Here is a 12,732-nt window from a genome sequence, read left to right as displayed (position 1 = left end):
GCAGCTGCAGGATAGGGTCTCCCAAGGAAGGAAGCCTTCTTGTGTCTAGTGCCTGCCAGCATGGTACAGCAGCAGCTGAAATTCCATTTTCTTTGACTGGGACCTTCCCATTTGTTCACCATACAAACTACAGCAGCATACTCTTGAAACTGAGCCTAAACAGCAGACAAATGAGGGAGATTTCAGTGTTTATCAGAGATGTGTGATATATGACACTTGCATCCCACAGGGCTTTTTTCATCATTTCACTAAATGTACGCTTTAACAACCCAAGGTTTGCTTTGAGTATCAGCTTCCAATGAACTCCAAAGGGTTCAGACTCCAAAAATATTAAAATATGTTTTGATATGAATATGAATTCCATATAAGGAAACCTAGTCCACAGAATAAGCCTGGATAATTTAATGAGACAGGAAGTAATAAAAAACCAGTGACTGGATTGTGTATGCGTGTTTTATACTAAAAGGACTACACACTTAATCTCTATTTAAGCAAGGTGAAAAGAGTGATATAAATAAAACTTCATGTTTCATATCACAAAACTGTCAGGTTGCCTGCTTCAAGGAATTAGAGCTTAGTATGTTTAATAGGATTTATTAAGGGTTTGAACAGTCTCGTGTGAAATAAAAAGTATTTCCCAGACTTTCATAAAGTTTATATGGTTCTGGCCTTTAGATGCCTCAAGTTTTAGTCATAATTTTTGTGAAACGTTGACCCCGGCTAGCTAACTGATTTCATGTACTGTGTTACTGACAGACAATTCTGCTTAAAAAAATTACTAATTAATCACCTTTGAAGTGGGGAGGTGTTTTGCCAACACTCTTAGAGAAATACTGTTTCATTTAGTTAGCCTCTTTGTTATATTGTAGAATTAAGGCTTTGTTTTTACCCAGGTTTTGTAGCATAGGATCAGATTTGGCCAGAGACACTATATATTTTTGGTTTGATCATACCAAGTTTGAATTAATTGCAGCAGTAGAAAGGGACCTTATGGTTATATTCCTCTCCCAATTCTTAGGTAAATGAGAATTGAGTTGAAGAATGTGATTTCCTTCCCAGCAGGAGAAAAATACTACTTTTAGCAATTTGAATATTACAGTGATACAACTTTTGCACTGAGAAAAGGACTAAGGAATTTCCTCTGCATGTCTCCAGAAGCAAAAAAAGTGAGAAGGGATTGTTCTGCATGCAATTAAACACTAATGAGACCTAACAGCTGAAGCAGCTTTTTCTATTCATTGATTTACAGATTAATACAGATTATTGCTAGAAGGGGTAATCCTGAACATTTCATGACCTCCTGCATAGTTCAGGCAAAGAATTTCAGTTATTCTTGCCCTGTACTCTGGGAAGTCACTTTGTACTTGCAAAGAACCAAAAGAAAACACATAAAAATGTATTACTATGGGACCACAAGCAACTGAATGATTCTTACAATTCAGTAATCTAATTTGCAAATGTTTGAAAGATAAACCAATGGATAATAAAACCTAGTTTTGCCTGAAGTCTGAAGTAATCATCAAAAATGTCTGTTCTACTGCACAATAATCTGCTGATAGCTCTTGCTAACTGAGTTGCCAAATGCAAACCCTTCCAGGACCAAAAAGGCCTGCAGCTTTTTTTTTTGTTTGTTTGTTTGGGTTTTTTTTGAGTTTGTTGGTTTGTTTTGTTTTGTTTTTTTTCCCCAACAAATATGAACAGTGTAATTGTCTTTCATCTGATGGGTGGGAATCTTTTGGGAAATTGCTCCTCTGACATAACACCATAATAAAATAGAAAACAATTTTTCTATCAAAATCATCCATTTGCTCTTGTCCTGACAGATAACCGAAGTGATAGGGATCCTACTCTCTACATTCTTGTCCTTAAAATATTTGCATTTTCAAGGCATAATTGTATTAGTAGCATAACTTCATCCATTATTAATCAGCATTATTTTTTGTGATGCTAAACTAAATTTTCTTGCCTATTAGCATTTACTCAAATGCTACACACAGCTTGGCGTCCTCAGAAAAGTTGCTGAGGGTGCCCTCTACACCACTGTTCAAGCTGCTAACAAAGATGTGAAACAGTGCTGATGGAAGAAGGGAAAACACAAACCATCGGTAGAAAGAAGCAAACCTACTGCAAAGAGTGTAATGGTTTCAGTTTAATACACATCATTCATAATATGCATAGTTAAACCTAAGTGGCCTGTTAATCAGTGAATTTTCTGCCACTCAAAAGCAGCTTTGCACTACAAATAAAATTTTACAGATATTTGAAATATTTGAAATACATATATAAATTACAGCATAAAAATGAGATTTATAGGTAAGTCTCGTAGACCATTGTGCTTCTGTATTTGATTACAGATCTGATGGTAATGAGTCCATTTCCTATCCCAGGAGGAATGAGAGTTCAATGACAACAGAGAATATAATGGAAACTCAGTGAAAAAGGGGTATATTAAGACTCAGACACCAAAAGAGAATACAGTACTTGTTAAAAGCAAGGCAAAAAATCCCTCAGTTATTCCTAAGCAAAAGCAGGTTTTCATTACAACTTTCAAGGCCTTAAGCTTCTGTGCACCACAAGACCTAATGGCACGTTCATTTCTTTTGTTTTAATCAGTAATATCTTGCTTTCCTAGATGTCTCTTCTTCATTCCTTTTCATTCTTTCAGTTCCATCTCTCTACTAGCTCCTAGAGAAATCTTTGAGGTGGCTGTTAAAATGGCTTGAGATCAACAGATAGAGCAGACAGAGGACCTTTTCCTGTCCTCTCCTTCTCTTGAAGAGCAAGCAAGACAGTCCATGCTCTGATCCTGTCCTGCTGAGCACAGCAGGAGTTTTACGTCCTAGTTCTCCTTCAATTTTCTTTCAATAATTATAGGAGGCAGGTTGATTAAAACCAAGCCTTTTGTACATAGCATTAAGTAATGTCAATGATGTCCAAGCATATCTATTACAGAAACACTGGAAAGTTGCCAGGATATTGCATGGAGCTAATTTAATGTGTCACTTACAGAGAACGAGCAGTATTGTCATAGCAACAATGCAGCACAGTATCAGATTTGACATTTTGCAATGCCATGATGCTGTTAATACCCTGTGAAACACATCAGTTGGATGAGGAAGGTAGTTGAAGAATAACAAGAAGTTATTCTTTACACCTGTGTATTTTTTGAATACAAAGATATTCCAAATGACTAACAAATTTAAAAAAAAGCCTGAGAAGAAGGCCCGTCTATTGTCTTTTATAATAAGTGGTGGCAAGAATTTTAATGTATATGAAAAGCAGGTATGATTCTACAAATACTTAAAGCTTTTAATGTATTTATTTTTACGCACAAGCTATAGTAAAGTATTCCACAGAGTTCAGAGGGACAGTTCTCTCAGTGTGGACTATACAAGAAATTACTCATCTTTCTCACTTGGAAGTTTTCTGAAGGGAATCCTTGAGAGTCCATGCTCCTTCCACAGTCACTGGACAGTCACAGTCACAGTGTCTGTCCAGAGGCAGCTCAGATCACTGGAATCACTCAGGTCACAGTAGCAAAACAGTTGCATCCTGCAGATAAATTTTGCCTTAAACAAGCTGTTTTTGAACTAAAAGACAAGCTGCCATTAAGCAATAGATCCTGCAGAGGCAGGGTAGAGGTTTTTTCTCTGCTGGTCTCTTTCCCACACCGTGATCCACCACTGTGCCGACGCACAACTCAGGAACTTTACTCAGGAGCTTTGTCCACGTGCACACAGATGCACAGACAGTCACACTCTCACCCCCTCCTCTCGATGCTACCCCTCCTCCAGAATCTTCCAGAAATAAGACTCTGCATGGCCAGAACTCCTGGTGGAGTTCTGGGGCATTTATGGGGAGAACCAGGGTTATAAAAACCCAATTTCCGATCTGTATCTGGGTCCCCACCCAATAGACCAGGGCTGAATATCACAACCACACACCACAATCACCCACACATGGCTGGAGCCGTGGGTAGGGATATCTCTTCCCTTATCTCTCTTTCCCTCTTTTTCTCTTTCCAATTTTCCTCTTTTAGGGTGATCACACCCTCCAGAACAGCTATATACCCCTTTCTATTCTTTTCCAGTTATGGTTTCAATGGAGTTGTTCATTGTTATATCAGTTATTCAGTGCTGTTTTGCTTTAATCCACCCCAAAGGATCTGTTAACAAGGAACCTGGTTGCCCCGCCTTGGAGGCAGATCTCAGCAGTCGCCCTCTCTGAGGTACAGAGTAGAAGCAGAGCAATGGGGCTCTTAATTTAGATGCCTGACTTGGGTGTCTAAAATTAGAAAGGTGTAACTTCAGAAAACAGGGATTTGGATACAGGAAACAGGAATGTGTATTCCTGGAGGCCTTAACATATCTTACAGTATTTGTTGACAATTATTTTTTTGATTCCTGTTTGAAATCCAGAAATGTCAGAAGTATTTTTCTAGGTTTTTACTGTGTTGAATTACTTGTTGAATACTCACTCATGATGTACTCCAAAGTGTTAGGTCAAAGTACCTACTGTTCTCTTGCAAATTGCCATGAGTGATTTAAAATAAAGGTCCAAATAATTAAAATTTAATCATAGAATTAGGCTCTGGAGTAAAAGTTGTTCTGTACATGTGTGTTTGCATTAATGATATGGTCCTTACATATTTCAGATAAAGTTTTGCAAGTCTTTTGATTTAGTACTGCATCATGTCCTGATTAAATAGCTGTATACTCTACAATACAGAGTTTATGTAGAATAAGTCAAAAATTGGCTGGTGTTGCTCCAAAAGTAGCTGTCTTTGGGGAAGTCATCTTTGGGGAAATCACCAGTGAACATGTCTGGTTTTTCTAGAGATTGGAAGCCTGCAGCTGTTCTGCATTTACACCAACAGTGTACAGATGGCATAATGATTTTGGAGTGGGTTGTCTAGCTGGCTTTGTGACTCAGGCTTATTTAAAGAATAAATGCTTTAATAAGGAAACATACAGCGTTAAAAATCTAGCAGTGGGAGCTTGTGCATCTGCTGAGAGTGGAGAAATGTACTGGGAACAGCCCTGCCTCTGGGAGGACTATGTGTGCACTTGTGTGCACTTGTGTGCAGTGTTACAGCAGCACTGCTCTCCTGCCCTGCACGTTCAGAGGATGTGCTGCGGGGAAATACAGGTTTTGTCTGCTTAGATTTTCATGCCATGAAAATAGATCATATAGGGTGTAGAGAGTGTGAAGAAAGGCATTTAAAGAACAATATAACCATCAGGCATAGGCAACATGAGTTCACAGAGGGAAATTTATGGTCATTTAATTTGGTATCTTTCTACAGGAAGTTCACCTGTGTAGTGGGTGGAGGGAAGGCAGTGGATGTAGTTTTTCTGGGTTTTAGTAAGGCTTTGGATACTGTCCTTCACAGCATCCTACTGGGCGAGCTGTCCAGCAGTGGGATGAGCAGGTTCATGGTGTGCCAAGTGAAGAACAGGCTGGATGGTAGGGCTCAAATGAGACTACACTGACAGGTGACCATTTAGCAGTGGTGCTCCTCAGAGCCCAAGTGTGGGGTCAGTTCTGTTCAATGTATTCATCAATGCCCTGGATGCAGGAGGTGAGTGCACTTGTGCTGGTTTCAGCTGGGGTACAGTTAATTTTGTTCACAGTGGCTAGTACAGGGCTATGTTTTGGATTTGTGCTGAACACAGGGCTGATAATATAGAGATGTTTTTGTTATTGCTGATCAGAGCTTACACAGAGCCAAGGCCTTTTCTGCTTTTGTACTGCAATGCTGGCAGGGAAGCTGGGAGGGCCTGGGAGGTTGGGAGGAGACAAAAAATGGACAGGTGACCCAAATTGACCAAAGAGATATTCCAGACCATATGACATCATACTCAGGATATAAAGTGTGGGGAAGAAGAAGAGGGGGGGATTATTTGGAGTGATGGGGTTTGTTTTACCAAGTCATTGTTACATTTGATGGGACCCTGCTCTTCTGCAGATGGCTGAACAGCTGCCTGCCCATGGGAAGTGGTGACTTAATTCCTTGTTTTGCTTTGCTTTTGCTTTCCCTATTATACTCTCTTTATCTCAACCCATGAGTTTTGTAGCTTTTACCATTCCAATTCTCTCCCTGATCCTGGGGAATGGGGGACAGAGTGAGAGGCTGCTTGGGGCCTGGTTGTTGGCTGGGGTTAAACTACAACAGCACTGTTATCAAGTTTGATATGAATTATATTCCCTTCTAAAATTTTAATAAGTGGAGAATGCTCACCTCAAGGGTTTGGTTGAGTGATTAATGTATCTGTAAATTAAAATGAATGTATTGTGCTTGCTTTATTCATGTTGAATAAGGAATTCTCAGATGTTATTTTTGGATAAATAGGAGTAATGTGAGTGCATCATGCTGGCATTCCCAAAACCTGTGCTGTCCTTGGAGGTTCTGTTGACAGAAACAGGTCTGCAGGGAAGAGTGCCAGAGATGTCAATGACAGCAGGACACATGCAGGCATTTTCAGGATTTTGTCGGAACACTAGTTGCAAATGCTTGGTTTTATTATAATTGAGTGCTCACAAAAGTGTTAGACTCATAATTAAATTATAATGACTTTGATCTAGGGTTCATAGTTACTTTGCCTATCAAAGAACCTTGCACCATTTGGAGCTTGAACTAATAAAGAATTTATCTTGTGACCTAGCCAAGAGTAGATCCAGATAACTACTCTGCTTTTTACTTTTCTCTCTCTTAATCCAAAATTAATTTCATCATAATGTAATGGAAAAACTACTTATGGAGAAGTTAACTGTTGGTTAATTTCCATATTCATAGTTGAAATGTCAAAATAGTAGGTATGTGTGTTTTGTGATTTTCATATTATTTTGCCTTTGTTTTACTTCTAGTTTACAGTTTCAGATGATGTGCACTTACTTGTCTGTCACAGTGTATTAAATTAAATTTAACTGATATTTAAATTCATATTTAATTAAATTAAATATTTTATTATTTAAAGAAGTTGACAAGGAAAACGAATATAGTATTAAGACAAGGATATAAGAATGGTGATGCTGAATTGCACCACAGGATCCTCTCTTGAGCAGGGGCTAGCAAGGGATGCTGAGGCCGAGAACAGGACAGAATAATGTGATTTTTCCACAGAATACTTTATCTTTCTCCAGCAGCTGTTATTATGCATATCTATTGATCCCCCATCACTCTATAAAAGACTGTCATAGGAAGTTAAAGGGGTTAATTTCAAATGTCTATATCTGTTGTCAGACAGTGCAGCTGGTTTCACTGGAGAAATTAGACATAGCTCTGTGCCATTAACTTTCCTGCAACATGGGCCACCTCCTTCTGGAGCAGGGTGTTTGTGAATTCAAAAGGAATAATGACTGAAAAGTTTTGAACAGTGATTTCAGAAGATGACTAGAATATATGACAAAAGTATAAAACAATGAAATATTGTTCAGAAGCTAGAATAGGACTGTTGGCATGTAATAGCAACAAGGCAGTATTCAACTTAAATTGAAAACTTGCAAAACAAAAATTGCAAACTTCATGCAATACTGTGACTGTGGAACATGATGACAAAGTGCACACCTCAAATCAAGGACATATTAAGGTTTATACAGAGGTGGCATATACAATTGGAGGTCACAAAAATACCAAGTTCTAACAGTTAAGGCTGAGGGTTCTGCACCCCAAATGCTATGTTCAGTTTTGGAACTCTCACTACAAGACAATGAGGTGCTGGAGCATGTCCAGAGAAGGAGATTGTAGCTAGGTGGAGCTCGGCCTCTTCTTCCAGGTAACAAGCAAAAAGACAAGAGGAAATGGCCTCAAGTTGGTCCAGGAGAGATTTAGATTGTATATTAAGGAAAATTCCTTCACCAAAAGGGTTGTCAGGCACTGGAAAAGGCTGCTGAAGGACGTGGTGGAGTCACCATGCCTGAAGATGTTTAAAAGATGTATAGATGTGGTACTTGGGGTAGTGGGTTTAGTGGGGGACATGGCAGTGCTGAGTTAAGGACTGGACTTTGATCTTAGATGTCTTTTCCAGTCTAAAAGTTTCTCTGATTCTACTGCAGAAGAGTTAAATGGTACACTTCAGAAATTATGCCAACACACACTGGGGCTCTAATGAGGGAAAGTCACTGAGCATCTGTGTGCTCTTGGACTTCTTGCATCTTTTTTCTCTGAAACATCTGATATTGGCTGTGCGAAGATACTAGATTAGACTAGACATATGATTTTGATGAACTTACAGCAAATTCCTGCCTTTTTGTCTTGAACTGTTATGATAACAGGCAGTTTGACACCAGGCCAGCAATATATAATGACCTGAAATCGCTTACACTTGAAGAATTTGGGGCTGTTGCCATTTAAGAGAACAGCAGGAGGCACGGGCGAAGCTTTAGAACTTGCAGCACAGCGCGTCTGGCAGGAGGGATCGAAACACCTATTTGTGCAGACGCTGCACTTGGTTCACGTCAGCCTGGAAACAATCATAGTGCTCGGCTGCCTTGCGTGATATTTCAGCTTCTTTTTGAAAACAAAAAGCCAAAAAAAACCCCCATAGCGGGCACAGGAGCCCACCGGTGACGGAGCAGCCCCCAGCAAGCGCCACTCGCCCAGCTCGCAGCCCGCCCTCTCTCCCCCCCACGTTCCCGTGCCCGGCTTTCCATGTCCCCTCCCATGGCCCGCCCCTCGGGCGAGGAGCCGGCCCCGGGCCCCATCCCCGAGCTGTCCCCGCCGCCGCCGCTCCATCCCTGCCTCGCTGCGGGAAGCGCCGCCCGGAACGCGCGTCCCGGGGCCTCGCTGGCTGGCTCGAAGGGTGGCAGGTTTCTAGACCCAGCTACGGCGTATATAACATATATGATCACATCTATAGAGAGATAGATGTATATAAAAGGGTACTTAGGCTGACCTCATAATGAGAAACGAGCCAATTCCTGCTTGCAAAGGGAATGTTTTCTGTGCAGGCACGCGATGCTCCTGTGCTGACTGTGAACTCTCAGTCAGACCCCGGCAGGGCGCGAAGGTGCCCGACCTCCCCAAAAGAAGAGACTGGCCCTGTGGTCCCTGGCCTATGCACCAAGCTGCTCACCTGCAAGAAGAGACCATGCTCAGGCCCTGCCGAGTCTCCCGTGACAGCATGTTAGATCCCAAGGAGGAATGCTTTACAGGTAGGTTTTGTTAGCTATTATCTTTTGCATGTCTCTTTTCTGAGGAATGGGATAAACACAAAGGATGTGCCTTGTTGGTAACAGTGTTGTGCATAATGCAGAACAAGAGCTTGGCTGGCTGTGCATTTTTATTGCATCGTTTTTACTGGTAATCTGTCGGAAATCTCTAATTTGTATTTCACTTGAGGAAAGGATACTATCAGATGTGTCTTTGTGGTCTCTCTATGTTTCTGACAGTGTTAACTCCCCTGCCATTTGAGCTTTCTGCTGCCTTCCTAAATGCTGGGCCTGGCAATGGGTGGGAATAGCACTTGCATTCCTGCCCATACCTGGAAGCAACACTCGTTTTCCAGGACATTCGTGCCCTGCTGTGCCCTGCACCTTGAGAGCAAAACTGTCCTGCTCTAGCTCCTCAGACAGATGCCTGACTACATAGGTGGACAGCAAAATCCCTTATTGAGGTAGTGAGGTGAGCCATGAATTAGGAGTGATTTATCAGTATAATTAAAAACTGATGAGGATGCATAACGAAACAAGCGCTAACATTAAGGATCTTTTGCAGATGATATCACCAGCCATTTTTTACCACAGGGGTTGATGAATGAACCCAGATTGCCTAGAGGAAATGTGCACTGTCAAGGTCTAAGCCTGATATTATGACATACACTTTAGAGCAGTTGGGCCAGTTTATCGGTGACCAGCCTTTCAGTTTGTGGTTAATATTGAGCACACAGTCCAATTTAGTCACTGAAATTTAAGGGTGTGTGAGTGTTGTTGGATCATGACCTTAATGTTTGTATAGTTCAATTCCCGCACAAAGTCCCTGAGGGTTACTTCTGTGCTACCTCATAGGGATTTATGAAATTTAAATATGGTACAACGCCCTGAAAAGAATAACATTTTTTATGCCTATGAATTTTATTGCCCTTGCATAGGGTATTTTACAGGCTTTTACAACAGATAAGACTTCTTAGTCAGAAGTTTCAGTATTTCTAAAATGATTTTTTGGTTATACTTTTTGTCACAGTCCTGCTGGTCTAGTGACACAGTTACTTCTGGTATTGTATCACTTCTATTACACTCCAGTGATGAAACTCTCAAAAGTATTTTTCTTCACTCTAATCTTTGAAATAAAGCCAACTGAGTTACATTTCTCTCAGAAATTATGGTATAGTATTTCTGAGATAGGGTGATTTTTATTGCTATTTTAAAGCCTGTTTATGTTTTGCCCATATAAAGATGAGGACTGTGCTCTACAGAGGTGAGTGAGTGTGTCATATGCTGTATTTATATGCACTTCCACAGGCTGTCAGCTGAGTTGCCATGGCTGAAGAGATGTTAAATTTTAAATCTCATATCTTATGTGGCATGCTATAAACCACAGTGGGAGCTAGGAGTATTAGATGGAATTTTTTGGATAGAAGAACCCATTCCACCCTGATCCCTATCTGTGTTTAGAATCTGTAGCATTGAGAAGAGTGACTTAAGAGAGGGTGAACATGTCTTAAAATGTTAAGAGTCTGATTATGCAGGACTGTGCCCGCATGAAGAATCATTGGTCTCATAACTGGTGTCACTGATGATAGGGAAATTATTTATGTGGGTTATGAACTATTTGTATAACAAAGAGTGTACAGTATTGGAGTCCCAACAATGTGGTAAAGCTGTCCTAGGAAAAATTCTTCAGAAATTTTATTTTGCAATAGTCAATTAGATGACTTTTTTCTTTCTGAGTGCAATGAAACAGAAACTCCCTTCTTTGATGATGTACTCTCTGCTGATCCAAACAAGGAGGTGTGAAATTATTTATTGGTTCCCCAAACGGTGTTTACAGGACGCTGTCTGAACCCAAGATAAGTGATGTGCACTTCATGTTTAGTACAGGGTGTTTATACAGCACACAGTGCTGTGTCCAGCAGTCTCTTCGTGAGCCACAGTCACTTCTGCAGCAAGTGGCCAAATATCAGTAAAATTCACAACAATGGGTGGTTTCTTTTTTTTCAAATAATAAAAACTTTGTCAAAGATTTCATCTCAATAGGTTGAAGTATTTTTTCACATAAAACACTTCAGCATGGTTTTGGACCAACTATTAGAAAAATTTCTATTGAACATATTTGGAAAATCAGAATTTGTGGGAAATTGTTGCAAATTTATTGATTCACTGACATTTAGAAGAGTATTATAAAAGAAAAAAATCCATTAGCATTCACGTTTGGAATTACAACTAAGACACTGGATGTGCATGTTGCTGTGTAGCAACATGCATCTCTGGTAGCTTTGTGTATGGAAAACTCTTCTGGTTAACATTGGAGATTTGACCAGATTAGAACTTCATTTGATTTATGACCCTATTTTATTTTCTCATTTTGTTTTGAGTGTTTACAGATTAAATAAAATGCGTTATGTACATATAATTAGATGCAAATGAATGAATCAATCTTACATTTCAATGTCTTAGCAAAAAAAGAGAAAAAGTAACTTTCCTTGGAAAATCCCCAGTCTTGGCATTAAAACTGATCAAAAGTATGGAGGGTAATAAATGAGAATCTGAAAGTAGGTTTCCAGGTTCATATTTAGAGCTTTAATTAGTGACCTGGTTTTCAAAGGTGCTGAGCAGCTGTGTATGGGAATTCCACCAGAACACTCAGCTGCCCAGTGCTTTCAGAAACACACCTGTTACTCAGGATCAGCAACATGAAATCTTATAAACCCTTTCCCAAAATTCTTTTAAGTTGGTGCATTTTATTAGGTTGGTTGCATGAAGTACTGTTGTAGGACATCCACATTTTGGCTCATCTTATCTGTCATATTTAAGTTTTGGCAGAGGAAAGCCTGGCTTATGTAGTCAGGTCACTGAGGGACCCAAGATGTTGGCTGGCAGCATTGTGGCACTCTCTCTTGGCTGTGAACTGACTCTATTTTATGTTGTGAAGTTCAGTGAGTATTTTTTAAATAGAAACTGTGGTTTTGTTGCAGGTTTGGCAATTCCTGTTCTTAGCCAGAAGGTTTTTGTTATTTTCCACCTCTTTAGATCAAAATGGTCTATCACTGGAAATACTGACAGATGTCTTTTCGTATCAAAAGCCAGAAACAATATTTAAACATGAGTCCAAGCTTAGAGAGCAAAGTATTTTGTTAATTTATCTTATTTCTTGTTTTCACTATATGTATTTCTCTTCTGCCTCTTGCAGTTTTGCAAAGTAGTTGGTAGTTTTCTATGTTTTTGCAGCATTTTGGACAAAAATTGGTCTTAGTATTCCATAGTTTAACTCCGGTGCTCCTTGAGGCCACTAATTTACACATCATCACCTAGCGTAGTGCAAATAATTTCTTTTATTAATTTCTTTTATCAATGGTTTTCTCAATCCATGTCTCCTACTTAAATGCTAGTCCATTGTTGCTTTCTTTTTCTTCATATATACTGCCAAAAGTACCACAGATTTTGTCTTAGAGGTTTTTCGAGTAACAGCTCTACATTCATTAGTCAAAGCTTTCCCTTGTGTTTTTTTTTTTTACTATTTTAGTGATATAAAACTAATTCTGGGGATGTAGCAACCAAAGTTACATTAAATCTACT

General features: G+C 39.7%; 1 protein-coding gene across 2 annotated transcripts in view; it reads left to right on the top strand.

Annotated features, from left to right (window-relative positions):
* The first annotated feature begins 8,722 nt into the window (after positions 1 to 8,722).
* Positions 8,723 to 12,732, top strand: part of RANBP3L (RAN binding protein 3 like) — a 31,176-nt gene continuing 27,166 nt past the window's right edge. For both annotated transcript variants that reach the window (XM_069001807.1, XM_069001806.1), the window contains exon 1: positions 8,723 to 9,153. In XM_069001807.1, coding sequence (XP_068857908.1) covers positions 8,901 to 9,153 — 253 coding nt within the window. In that variant the 5' untranslated portion in view covers positions 8,723 to 8,900. The remainder of the gene's footprint in view (positions 9,154 to 12,732) is intronic.

Source organism: Aphelocoma coerulescens (genome assembly GCF_041296385.1).
Source record: "Aphelocoma coerulescens isolate FSJ_1873_10779 chromosome Z unlocalized genomic scaffold, UR_Acoe_1.0 ChrZ, whole genome shotgun sequence".
In the NCBI taxonomy this organism is placed as follows: Eukaryota; Metazoa; Chordata; class Aves; order Passeriformes; family Corvidae; genus Aphelocoma; species Aphelocoma coerulescens.
The sequence above is the reverse complement of the archived record's forward strand: the minus strand, read 5'-3'. Positions and strand labels throughout refer to the sequence as shown.